Raw genomic sequence first — 14,422 nt, 5'->3', positions numbered from 1 at the left:
GTGCAAAATACAGTTGTAACTGGGCTTTTCAGCCACAAGGTATATTAAGCGCACTATGAGGACCCACATTTTTGTGACTTGAGAAACCAAAAGTGTCGATTTTCAAACCTAAGAACACAAATTCTTCTCTGGCATCATTTAAGCTGAAAAAAGAAACTTTGAAAACTTAATCCTTGAGAAATTCCTATTTTTCATGATGGAAAGTAAATGTATCAGCTTGTGTTTGGAGTGACAGTAGTTTTTCCCAGATGCGCATTCTCAGACATAAAATACAAGTCCAATGATCATTCACAAGTTCGCTAAATGTCAGTATCAATTCTCTTTATTACTGGTCCTTTTCACCAACTTTTAAACTGCAAAGTCAGTTTTATACAGCTCTGGGCCTCTAAAAGCTCTAGGCCTTTCCTGCATCCTCGGCAGTCCACAACCCAATCATTGTCCTGTGGTAACTGAACACTACCTGAGCTGATGCTGAGGGACTGGCAGCTCAGCAGAGAGGCTAGTCACTGCTGCTGAGTTCTGCTCACTCCATGATGGTTATCGTGTTACAGCAGGGCATGCTGGTCCCTAGTCTTTTTTTTGCTGAAAACATCACCTTCAAGAAGTCAGAAAGCGTAAGTTATTTGTTACTAGTAATATATTTCATATTTCTGAAGATTTGCAATTAATCCATGACTGTGAAGGCTGTCAAATCCACTCAAATGCTTCTTATTGAAAAATTAGGCCCGCATATCCATAGATCCTACCCTGCCCCACATACCCAAATTAAAGCTGTAATTCCCAAAGACAGACACTCTTCTTAAACACTACACTTTTCATATAGTTGTTATTAATAAAGTATGAACAATGTTTGAAGAAACATTAAAGAATCAGGTCAAGAACACTGACTGAATACAAGTGTTATTAAATAAGCCAATCATCCAACTTTTGAGTAATTAATGTCCTTGTTGTCTACTTGAAAGCCTCATATTTTCAGCATGTTCACAGGAGACAAATGTCTCACGTCAAAGTGAATGAACACAAATTAACTCTTTTGGATGCCAGTTAAAAGAGAAGGACGAAAATGCAATATTGGCAGGCTAGCTACAAAATGTTGCAGCACAGCACTTCTCATCATATGGTAAGTTTTGGTACAATCAGATGACTTCACTACATAGAGTCAACGGATTTGGTCTGTTCCCATCTGTGCATTATCTGAGTATCTAAACAATTGCCATAATGCATTTGAAAACTTCAAAATATAAAAGGAAAACTAACAAAGCTGATGGTATCTCCAGATCACCGTGTGAAGTACTAATAAGCAACTGTGTTATACAACCCATGTTCAACAGACTGAAAATGATCTTTCCCAAATCCAAATGACATACTTCTAAAGCTGAAAGTGATAGATTACAGCTGGCTGAGCAAACACTGTACTGTATGCTCATTTTAAAAGCTGCCATTGTAAAAGACCCTCCAGGCTTTTTGTTGGTTCCTTCGCTCTTATTAAGAACTGCAAAGCTCTTCTTATTTAACAGTAATTACAGGGGGAGGTGGAGAAAAACTAACAAGAAAGAGAGGTTTATTTTTCTAAAGATATGCACTTAAGATTATTTAAATAACACGTCTATGGACCAAATATGTTATTTTTATTTTATCACATCAAAACAGGATAAAGCTGTGCAACTGGAAAAACTTATGGGTACAAAATCTGAATACCCAGTATTAGAATACATATAATATTAGGCTTCTCATTAGAAAATATGTCTTTACAACTAACTTATAGTCTCTATATATGACAACCTATCCTCCTCTCCACCAGGCAACTGTTAAGACATAAAAATACTCTCAGGACAGCAGCTGTAGAACTTGTCGTATGCGCTCGCACTTGTCCAAGAGGTTTGGGTCTTCTGCATTGAGATCATCAAATTCCTTCATAAAAGCTTCAGCTTTCTGCACAGTTAAGTCTCGTGCATTCCCTTGAAGCCCTTGCAGGTAATCCAGTAAAATGGTGAAATACTTGTCTGGAACCTTTAAAGAAAGATCAAGGAATTAGAAAAAATCCCTGCTTAACTTTCTTCTCTCTCACTACTCATTCACAATCATGTCAAAACACCGCCTGAAAGATAAGTAAGAAAACTGCATGGGCTTTTGTGTTTGCCAATGCCCATCTCTGAGTGGAAGTTTTCCTTGCCAAGGCTCAAGCTGCCGGGAGGGATGGACCATGACAAGAGGACTGTCATGTGCTCAGATGGGCAAAGCATCTGAGAGGAAATTCTAAGCAGATGTGGAAATGCTGATCAGCAAATGCAAACACCCCCTGACAATGAGCTCAAGGCTGAAAGTTGTTGGTAGAAAAAAAAACCCAACTACTAGCCAAATCCTACTTTTAGAAACATGTACACAAACCTCACCAAATTCAGTGAGAATTGCATGCACATGTCTGAGGAAGGAATTTTGCGGGAATTACCCTCATCCCTACCCAGAGCTATTTGTTTGCTGAGATAAGATACCACCCACCATCAAACACTTTGACAGAATGCTCATACAAAGGAAAAGAATTCGATTTGAAAAACAAATTGAAAGTCAGACATATGGAAATCATTTTTAAATCACGCTGACTAAAACTGATAGGCTCTACTCACTGGCCTAACATTAAAAGCAGTTTAGTCATCTCCAGTTGCATTACCCCCATTTCATTCCCTTTCTAATTAACAAGTCACAGGTTAAATCTTAGCTTACTGGGTACAACATAAAATTTAAATGAACATTACATTAAATAATCTTGGCAAGAGCCTAACAAAGACTTCTGAATTACTTATTCGGTATTTCAAACCAATTTATTTTCAAAAGCATCAGGTGAACAGATCTACACTGAAGCATATCTTAACTTTACGTTGTGTATCTGTGGAACAGGTTTCAGCCAATAAGAGAATATTTTTGCTGTGAATCAGGAGATGTGAAAATGACCTAATGCTGCAAATATTTTCCTCCATGTTTAACTTTACACATAAAACTTGACATGAGTCAAGTTAAACACATACGTAAGTATTTAAAGGATTGGAGACTCATTATTCGAGGGCTGTTTCAATTCTGCAAAGTATCAACATTTCAGAGAAGACAGAGCTTCAACAGATACTTAATTTACAACTCACTTCTCCATCAACATTTGGCAGCGTAACTTTGATCACTGAAACTTCTATCACTCCAAAAGAAGAGGAAGAAAGAATATTCCAACAGTGCCTTCATCAATCAGAGGTACTTCAAAGTAATAAATCAAAACTAAAGTCTGCATTCAGCCTCATCGCTTCTACACTATAGAAAACCTTCTAATTCTTCACATAAACACTCTTGCATTAAAGGAACAATATAGATACAAAAAAATTAATTTCACAGTGACTAACACTGAAATGGATGATACATGAAGTGTTGCTATAATATACAAATTAAACACATGTAAACATAACAAAAAATGCCTATATTTTGCAACCTTTTTACTCACAGTAAGCTGGTACAAATAACAGACAAAAAAAATCAGATACAAACAATTTCAGCAGGACAGTGCTCTTTAACACAGATGCTCAGTGCAGCATTTTTAAGTCTCATCAACATTTCTACATTTCAAACCTTATCCAAGTTATTTATGTAATTTACACTTTTTGTTCTCAGACCCTGTGGTACAGTGATACCTCGCTCTGTGGAATTACAGTTATTATTGTATCATTCAAGCGAAGTGCTTGAGGGGGCAATTAAAAGCCTACTCAAAACTTAGAAGTACTAAGTGTGCAGACAGACATGTGGCTGCCTGAAGCCTAGCAAACATTTAGTATTTTGCCCTAAGGATAACTGCTCAAGTGTTCAAAAAGCCTGATTTTTTTTCTTTAATGCAGGTATTAGGTTTATCTCAGCACAAGCTGAGTAATACAATACAGTACCAAGGAGGCAAGATAGTATCGTATTTCCTCCTACCTTGCATGTACAATAGAGCTGGAACACCAAAAGTGGCAGCAAAATAAATGATATTCAATTTTGATTATCAAATCTAGCAGTACAAGACGTGAAATTTCAGGGACTCCTGTTGTGGTTTTATAGAAAGAAACACTATCCACCTAAGATGAGCTTTTGGGCTGGCTTGAAATTGGATATCCATATCTCCCACCACGGCTCTGGCAAGTGGAAGTGATGCTTATGGGATTTTATTACTCTTTTGTTAAACTGCTTTGACATTTTTCTAGTTTCTTTTTCTCTCTCACACACTAACCTTACCTCTGTTCTAACCAGCTAATACGCACTGGAGCTAACATGGAAATATCCCAAAATAATTATTGTCATCAGGGAAAAGGGGGGGGGGGGAAACACTACAGAACAGCAGCAGGAAAAGAACAGTTATCACTTTTAAGTTATACTATTTAATTCTGGGGGTTTCAGGATTTTTAGACTTGCAGATGCTCCCAGGTTTTGCAAAACAAATACAGGTATCTGCATAGAGAACTTCAGCTTACTGCGGCCAAGCTTGACTTTTTGTCACCTTCTGAGGAAGCTTCAGAAACCCCTCCAGGGCCCTGCAGCCCAGAAGCTGAAGACAGCTGATGTAGTTCCTGCCTGAAAATGCTGCACCGGATGACAAAGATCAACAAATGATGTAGTGTTTATTTTACATGGGATCCTGAACCATTATATACACTGTAGGTATATAGGCTTGGGATGGAAGCTGTCAGCCAACCACCAGATGGATTTTAAAGGGACTTAAAAAAAACCCTCCTGTCACAAAGGACTTCAAAATCTCAATTTATTTCTCACAGAAAGAGGCCTGTCAGTCCAGGAAACTCAATTCGCTCATTTGCATGGCTTTTCAGTAGGCATCCAAGTGACACCATGAGATCAAAGAAGCTGATGAGGAAGGAAAGAAACTCGTGTCTCCTTTTGTACTTTAGACATGCTTGGATGGATATCTGACAGATTTTATTCTGTCATGGATAGGAAGTTCAACTGCATAAAATATATTCAAAAGAATATGGTTTGCCCTTCCTACAGTCCTGATGAAGAAAGAGACTTCATCATTTGTTTAATTATAAGCACTTGAGCAGTTCTATTAAATACTGCATCTGAACGCAGATGTTAATCGAAGGCAGATGTTAATCATTACATAATGATTATTATGTATGAAGATAGGCTGAGAAAGTTGGGGCTGTTCAGCCTGGAGAAGAGAAGGCTGCGTGGAGAACTCATAGCAGCCTTCCAGTATCTGAAGGGGGCCTATGGGGATGCTGGGGAGGGACTCTTCGTTAGGGACTGTAGTGACAGGACAAGGGGTAACGGGTTAAAACTTAAACAGGGGAAGTTTAGATTGGATATAAGGAAGAAGTTCTTTACTGTTAGGGTGGTGAGGCACTGGAATGGGTTGCTCAGGGAGGTTGTGAATGCTCCATCCCCAGCAGTGTTCAAGGCCAGGTTGGACAGAGCCTGGGGTGACATGGTTTAGGGTGAGGTGTCCCTGCCCATGGCACAGGGGTTTGAACTGGATGATCTTAAGGTCCTTTCCCACCCTAACTATTCTGTGATTCTATAAAGTTCATAGTCAATGTATCTCTGATTATTAAACTACAAAACACGTGAATTTAAATGAATCATTGCACTTTCAGCAGATTAAAACAAGACGAAGTTTCACTTCAGTGTTGAGAAATAAGGAGTTAAGATGTGTTTTGATAGATAAAACAAATGCTACTTGAAGTTAATTATTTCCCAGTATATTTCAACACAAAACTCAAAGTAAACAGGTAAAAAGCTAAAAGATCATTCTGCCTGTAAAACAATTTCTAGGTAGTTTTAAAGAGCATACACTGATTCTGAAATTTGATAAAAGGCTTTCACAGGAAAAACTTAAAAACAGAAGTGCAAACAACCTAGATACTTACAATCAAATATGCATTCTGCAACTAATCTTTGTAAAGTATTGTATTCTGTGAACACTTTTGCCCTTCAGAAACTACGCTTTTAATTATCTGGTTCTCTAAAAGTATTTTTATCATAAAGGTAACACCCTATGTCAAGTGATTCTTTTAAGAGCTGCTGAGTAATTTGGGTCAGGAAGTTGGTTAATGCTCAAAGGTTGAAGTGCACACAAAAAAGTGAGCAAAACCTAACTGAGTGTCAATTAAATGAATCAACAAGAAAGGCCCTGTGCAAATAGCTAGATATTTGCTCTACCAAACAACACAATGAATGACTGGAAACCCCCACTCAATACCACAATGGCCAGATGCTTATTGGAAATTCAATCCTTGCTGGTTTTTAAGGTATGAAATGAATGGATTTCAGTAATGATGCAAGCCTCGCTTCTGGTTATACTTTATGTTTTTTACAATCAACATCAGGTTTCACTTATATTTTAATGAGAAAGCTATTTTAACATCTCGGCAAGATGGCTGTGCATCTTATATGGAGCCAGAGACACCTAAAGCAATATGAGAATCACGATTTATAATACTGGGTTCCACATTTAGAAATGAAGGATGACTCAAATTCTCAGTAAGCTCCAGATTTACATAAAATATTTACCTGCTCTATTTATCCTTGACATAGATCAAGTATAAAAATGACATATTATCAAGCATAAAAATCTAGTGTACACAGGAGACTGATCACCAACAAAAGAAAAAGGTTAATTACAAGCAATTAAAATGATTCTACAGTTTAGGGTTTTTAAACTAAATGATTCCACATTTTAGTTAAAACACAAGGTAATTGATTTATAAATTACTGAAAAAATATTAGCAAAGCCCATGGCTATTACTAGCAACTTTTGGTGAATAAAAAATAGCTACAACTAGTGTTTAAATCATCTTTGTTCTGAGAAGCAGCGGCGTTAATACAAACCTTCTCTTTATCATACATGTGCAAGAGGAGCCAGGTTTGTCTTGTCTTTTGAAACTTCCATTCTTCTGGGTTTTCAGACCAGCTGTAGTACAAAAAATACATTAAATACCATTAATTATTAATAAAATCTTTCCTACAATGACTCCATGTAACTTTATAAGCGCAACATAGAGTTTATAACACTGTGAAACGGATACTAGCATGCATGTTGTGTGAGTGGCAAAAAGAACACAACAGATGGCTACCTGGCTTCCACGCAGGAAAGGAAAAGATCATAGGAAGACATCATGGCCAAAAATGTTATACATTTCCATCAGAAAGCACTGATTTCTTGACGTTAAAAATCAGTTCTCACTCCTCAGCTTTGACCAGTCCTTTGTGAGAGGTCACTGCCCTCATTTGATCCACAACAACCAAATCCTTAACCCAACTTCAGGCCTATCTGAGTACGCAGGGACATGGAGGGGACGAGGAGTCAAGTTTGGGTTCCAGTAAGTGGAATTCCAGTATTGTGGAATTTCACAATAAATTGACATGAAAATAAGCAGCCTCTGAAGGACTGGAAAGAGAGACTCATGCTACACAGTCACCTCAACAAAGGCTGAAGCCCATCACAGATGACTGTTCTAGAGCAGAGAAGATTCATTCTTCAGGAGCATATGTTTTAAGGCTGGGATTTGGCCAGAAGTGTGACTTCAATATTGGTGTTTACAGGACAGGAAAATGCTTTTTGGGTCTCACTCTCTCCAGGAATTCTAATACGTAGCTCAAAACTTCAGGCTGCTTCAATACTGTTAAATTGAGCGGATAAACCAAATGATTAACATCTGCAGACATTCTTGGACTATTTAGCGAACACATTTGAAACATGCAGTTTTTGCTGGGTTAAAATGTCACATTTACGTCCATCTTGAATATGATTTAAAGCTGCTATACTCTGTTTGAGGTAATGAAAGAGACCTTTATTTCTATAAACAAAGAGCAAGCTAGCAAATCTCACTATAAAGACTGCTTTTTTAAAGGAATGTGCTTGAAAATTAGCATCTTAATATGTGCACACTCTGCCAGCTCACTGAAATATCACTGAAAGATCCAGAAGAAAAGCTATGAGGAGAAAAAAACAGAAGATTTTACACTTATTTGATTTTTCTCTACAAAACAAGTCTCCAGAGGGTAGCATGCATGATGCCTTTAATGTTCCAGCTTGTTTTACACAGCAACAGAGAGCACAGAAATCAATTGAAAAGCCAGCTGGGTATAAGAATTAGTATTGTTTAAATACTGCCAAGTCTAATAAAGCAAAAGCCCTCATATTTGGTGAATGCTGCACCAGCAAGTACATTTTTCAGTCAATTCAATGAAAGAGGGAAAACCAGACCACAAATTAGTGCAGAAGGGTTTCATGGAAGTCTCTGCAGAAAGCCCAAAGAAAAAATTACTGTACTGACTTTCAAACTCATGATAAAGAAAAAGCAGCAGCAAGTCATTAGGGTTATGACCAGCTAAATTCAATAAAAATGTCTGTAACCAGTACATAAGGTAAAACTCAGACAAATAACAGGAAGGATAAACAAAACACTAACAAACACAATATACCACAGCCAAATTAAATCCAAAAATGATCTGATTCTGAAGGCTCTTTTGGGACATTGCAGTAAATGGGCAAAAGTTTGCAAAACAAATATTGCACAAAAGCAGGAGCCCAAAAGCTGAACTGCCAAAAGTTAACAGAACCAAATAAAAAAATATTATGATGGGGAAAACGTCATTCTCCCATCACCACGAACCTAGAAACCAAAGTACGTGCAAAAGAAAGATCATTCAACCCTTGGTGTCACTTGGCTTTGCAGCAAGAAACCCAACTGAACAACTGTCAAAATACACCATCTGTAATGCAAGGAGCTGGCAGAGAATAAAGTAATAAGAGCTTTTCTTGTGAGTGCAGTTTCTGGGGCAAGCAAACACAGCAGCTCCTAACTGAGAAACTGGAACTTCTGCAGGAAGTAATGCAGCAAGACTATCAAGTCCTTCAAAAAACAGCCCAAAAGACAATGACAGTGCTTGCTGTTGAAAGAAACCCATTTGTTTAAGTTCATCCTTCTGAACAACTACATGGAAGATGCTATGAGAAATGCTGTCTATTTGCACACACGAAGAAGAAGGTAAGTTTAAAATCAGGTTTTACGTTAAATAAACCTAGAAACAGTTTACATTTTAATCTCTGCAAGGTGACAAGAACAAGACGAATGACAGATCTGTGACTGCATCCTGTGAAAACATTCCTCATTCTAATGAAAACCTTTAACATGTTTTTATTTCTTTAAACCATACTATGTATTTATGTATTTGTGATTATATTCATTGGTTAGACACACCGCATAGTACTCTGAACATTTTATGCTCTTCTAGTTTTATGTTTCTATCACTTACAGTATCACCTGAGGGAGCTGGGTCTCTTTAGTTTGGAGAAGAGGAGACTGAGGGGTGACCTTATTAGTGTATATAAATATATAAAGGGGGAGTGTCACGAGGATGGAGCCAGGCTCTTCTCAGTGGCAAACAATGAAAGGACAAGGGAATGGGTACAAATTGGACACAAGAGGTTCCACTTAAACCTGAGAAGAAACTTCTTCTCAGTGAGGTCGAACACTGGAACAGCTGCCCAGGGATGGGATCTCCTTGGAGACATTCAAACCCCCTGGACACGTTCCTGTGTAACCTTATCTAGGTGTTCCTGCTCCGGCAGGGGGATTGGACTAGATGATCTTTTGAGGTCCCTTCCAATCTCTAACCTACTGTGATACTGTGATACTGTGACATTAGACATCAACTTGAAAAATACAGCCTGATTTGACTAATCTCCTATAAAGCTATAGGATGTTAAAATATCTTTATTACCTAGTTTATAAACAACTGAGACCAACAAAAGAGTGCACTGTAAGGTTAATTGCTCTTATTAGCCTATTACCAAAACCATATGCTCTTCTAAATGTTAAGGCAAGCCGTTATACTTCTGCATCTAAGACCCCACATTGACTTTTACTCTAGTGAATTCTCTTGTAGGAACAGACAAAAGCTTCAGCTAGTCTTCCTGAAAGATTTTGCTCTATACACACCATAATAACTGATACAAATAAGAAATTCTTAAACAACTGCAGAAAGCACGTTTTTACTGGTACTTTATCCATGATTGCATCAATTCCTGTTTCTCCCCCTTCAGGAAAATGATCCTTCTCTTGACCATAATTCTTATCAAACTGTGGGCAAAATACTCATGATAATGGACACAACAATCTTTAAGACAGATAACCTGAGGCTGCTCCCTGTAATCGGCCCCCCCAGCAGATATTAAAATGAAAGTTTTCCACTGATTCCTATGACTATGACAGCTTTGTTCCTACTCTTATGACAGCTCTAAAACCTATGGAAAGCATCACTCCATGACAGGGGGAGAGGGGTATCTTGTTTATCAGAATGACATCATTAGTACAGTTTTAGAAATGTTCAACTTTTAAACTACAAAAGTTGAAGCTCTGTAACATGAGAGAGGTCTCGTTTTGCTGTTTATACGCAGATAAGCTTCCTTGACATACTACAGCAGTAGAAAAGCCTTTTCCTTTGAGTGATTAAATACAGCAACTACATCACTGTTCAAAAAAACCTTTCTATAGACAATCACAACTTTTTTCCACAGTTTGAATTGATTTGGTAGCTTTTAGAAGTGTCTATGTCCAGATCTAATATAAACTATGGAATTGGATCAAAAATATACATGTGTAAAACATGCATTTTTTCAGTATGCCTCGGGCTAATTTTCAATATATTATTCAAACACTAATTGCCTTCTTTACACAGTTAATGTTGGAAGCTTTCTTACGAGCTCCAGCTCATTGAAAAAACACATTGGTTGACTTTAGTTAAAGAGAACTTTTATGTCTGTGCAAATGATCTTCCTAAATGGCTTTGAAATTGAAGATACAGAGGAAATGAATCAAATGAATCAAGCCGCTTATGGAATTTTACATTTGGGAGTCTGGATTTTAGCATGAGAGACTCACGTGGAAAAGCTGCCCAAGATTCTCACTGGTTTAGCTCATAATGACTTCTAGTCTCTACATTAAAGTAACCTCACATAAACCTGTTCCCAAAACATGGGAATACAGGCAGCAAAGTAGGCAAACAAAAGAGAACTGGTAGTGTGCAGGGCAGAGCGCTCTCTGGATGTCCTAGTAGAAAGAGAAAGGGAAAGTAGGCAAATTGGTTCCAGAAACACAGTAAGAGACAAACGTTATTGTTACAAATTGCATTCAGGAAGACAACACAAAGCATCTACTCAAGACTACTGGCCAGCACAAAACCCTGCAAAGCTGTCACAGTTATTCAATAATCTGTGTGTATAAAACCACTGTGCTGAGAACCAACCATTTTGCTCATTCAACTTGAAAAGATCATTGGGTAGGAGACAAGTCTTGAGAGACCAGAGAGACAGATACGTGACTGCTGAAAACCTTCCAGAAGACAGAAGCACTGTTGCATGCCAGATGCAAGGACACCTAGATTCACCTACATCTGATGCTCCAATTTGGTGCCACTGGTGGTCCAGCATGGGTATCTCTCCAAGGTAAAGCAGATGGCCCCCAAATTTAGATCTCCCCAGCATGCAGCCCACACTCAGCATCAGGGAATTAACCTGAAAGGTTTCTCCAGCTGTGTGAACCAGATCATGGTGTTGTCTCCTCTTGCTTTCCTGGGATTTACCCATGAGGACCCTTGTCACTTACTCTCTCAAGCTTCACTGAGTCTCAGAGGATGGACAGAGCAATGGATCTGGTCCACTGCACCACACTCAAGGCTACACTGAAAAGATCTATCGAAAACATTAAGAGCAGCACACTGCATTACTATACAAAAATTGTCACATTAGAATCACAGAAACATAGAATCAAATTGAAAAAGACCTGTAAAGTCATCAAGCCCAGGACTGTCAAGCCCACCACTAAACCATGTCACTAAGTGCAAACTGATCTCCCCCTATGGCTGCCCCTCATGATCTCCTGTCACAGCCACCCCTTATCTGCCCCCTCACAGTGGCCCCACACTGTATAGCTGCCATCCCTAACCCTCATGGCCATCCCTCATCTCCCCTCAAGATCTCCCCTCATGGCCACCTCTTATGGCCCATGGCTGCCCCTAATCTCACCTCATGATTTTCCCTTATGGCCATCTCTCCTGTCCCTTCACGATCTTCCTCTCATGGCCACCCCTCCTGTCCCCTCACAATCTCCTCTTACCCCTCATGGCCGCCCCTCTTCCCACCTCATTTATCTGGGTACTCTTCTGTTTTGACACACTCAGTTTTTCATCACCATGAAACCCATCTTTAAGGATCACCTATGCTGTGACCCCACATACCCCCCAAGAAAGACTGAACAGAACTTACGGTACGTGATCAAGGCATCAAGTTAAACACTTTACTCCTGAAGCTCTCAGCGAACAGTGCAAAAGGTGCACTGCTGCACTCACTATCTATCCATAAAATGTGGACAGGAGGTGCCAGGTGCTTCCTCAATAAAGAACAACCATGCACTAAGAAATTCCCTTAAAGAGATTTAAAACCTGGCTTAAACACTTGGCTCTCAAGTGGTTTGCAATGCAATACATACAATAGCAACAGCTTAAAAATACTGCATTTATGGTTGAGGTGAATTTATAGAATCATAGAATAGTTAGGGTTGGAAAGGACCTTAAGATCATCCAGTTCCAACCCCCCTGCCATAGGCAGGGACACCTCACACTAAACCATATCACCCAAGGCTCTGTCCAACCTGGCCTGGAACACCGACAGAGATGGAGCATTCACAGCTTCCCTGGGCAACCCATTCCAGTGCCTCACCACCCTCACAGTAAAGAACTTCTTCCTTATATCCAATCTAAACTTCCCCTATTTAAGTTTTAACCCGTTAGCCCTTGTCCTGTCACTACAGTCCCTAATGAAGAGTCCCTCCCCAGCATCCTTATAGGCCCCCTTCAGATACTGGAAGGCTGCTCTGAGGTCTGTGATTTAGGCAAGCTCACTGGCCTTATCAAGCCCAAATCTGGAAGCTCTGAATGCTGTTATCAAGTCAGTGCAGCCCCGAGTGTAACATCACATATGGCTTACAGGTGAGCAGAGGAACCCAGCACCTCAAAGAGCCCCCCTGGAACTGCTGGAAGCAGCACAGAAGGAGCAGGAATTTGGCAAAAGCTCATTCTTGCGGGAGAAGAGCCATTTTCTGGATGGGGTTTTAGATGGATATGTATTAAAAAAATATGGATGTGGATGGAAGTTTTATATATGCCCTACAGCGCATATAGTGAAGTAGGAATAATAATTTTTTGTCCAGTTATAACACATGCAATTATTTAAAGGGAAATGTAAAAAGTGTTTATTTTTCTTGGGGGTATTCAGAATTTCTTCTTTTTTCTTGCATTTAAAATGAATTTACTTTTATAAGGATAGTTTTTGAATGTCTGTCTTTGCCAACAGTTGCATGCCCAGCAAGCTGCCTTGCAGTGTGTTTCAGTGCTCAATGGAACGTAAGAATTCCAAGTGCACGTGATGCTCATGTTCTTCATTTGGAAAAAACATCCAGAATTTAAACTCTAAGTAGATTTTCAATGACTTGACCTGAATGGCTGCAGTTAAAGTCTTAGACACACTAATCTGTGGCAGAACTCAATATATAGATTAAAGAGACTCACAGCCTTTATTTTTAACTGTGTTTTTCTTGTGTTATGGATGACTCTGTTTATCTGCCAATTTCAATTCCTGGAGAAAGTTCATGTATTTACACTGATATTCTCAAATCCAGTTGAGAAGCTAATTCAATTATGACTCAGATAGAGGTTTTCCTTCTTTTCCTGGAAAAGGAGACACTAATGGAGCTCTTTTGCCAGAAAAAAAAAACTTTCTAAAATTGTCAACAGATTTTAGAATCAGTGCCACATTTTTGGTTGAAAATCCTGGCACTATTTCTCAATCTGTGGTTTAAAAACAATTTTTAATATATTCTTCCATCTGGTTTAGACACAGCATAATGACTAAAGACTTGTGAAAAGGCGAAGGGAAGAAGCTTTTTTTTTCCTCTTTTATTTAAATTTAGGAATCACACATGCAGGAAAAAACAAACTTGCTTTTTAGTGTCCCTTTTTTGTCCTGATGTCCAACATAAGGACAGATTGTATCCGTACAGCAAACTCCACAGAATTTTCTTCGAAAGTGTTTATAAGGCAAAAGGAAAGGGCCTTTGTGCCTTAAAGCAAAGCTTTGATTAAATCTACATAAAACATTTATCACAGCGTATCTTTTATTATACGTACTTTTATCACTTGCCATTATTTGTAACGTCTTGTATTATGCTTGCATCCTGAAGCTTCAGCCAAGCTAGAAATCCCCTTCCTCCCTCACTGCAGGCACTGTTCAAACGCAACATGAGACATCCCCTTGAAGAGCTTCGAGTATAAACAGATGAGACAGACGATAAGTGGAATGGCAAGATGACCCAGAAAACTGCAATGATGCCTCAAA

At 38.8% G+C, this 14,422-nt stretch overlaps 1 protein-coding gene across 8 annotated transcripts in view; it reads right to left on the bottom strand.

The window, feature by feature from the left end:
* Window positions 1-295: 295 nt before the first annotated feature.
* The window catches only part of CUNH7orf50 (chromosome unknown C7orf50 homolog), a 125,791-nt gene continuing 111,664 nt past the window's right edge, over window positions 296-14,422 (bottom strand). For all 8 annotated transcript variants that reach the window (XM_061357040.1, XM_061357047.1, XM_061357045.1 and 5 more), the window contains 2 exons: window positions 6,856-6,937; window positions 296-2,010 (listed from right to left, as the gene is read on the bottom strand). In XM_061357040.1, the coding sequence (XP_061213024.1) occupies window positions 1,828-2,010; window positions 6,856-6,937 (265 nt within the window). In that variant the 3' untranslated portion in view covers window positions 296-1,827. The remainder of the gene's footprint in view (window positions 2,011-6,855; window positions 6,938-14,422) is intronic.

Source organism: Neopsephotus bourkii, unplaced genomic scaffold (genome assembly GCF_033783945.1).
Source record: "Neopsephotus bourkii isolate Nb327-2 ecotype Australia unplaced genomic scaffold, CSIRO-AGI_Nbou_v1 NB_882, whole genome shotgun sequence".
Taxonomy (NCBI): domain Eukaryota; kingdom Metazoa; phylum Chordata; class Aves; order Psittaciformes; family Psittacidae; genus Neopsephotus; species Neopsephotus bourkii.
This window is presented reverse-complemented; position numbering and strand designations above follow the sequence as displayed.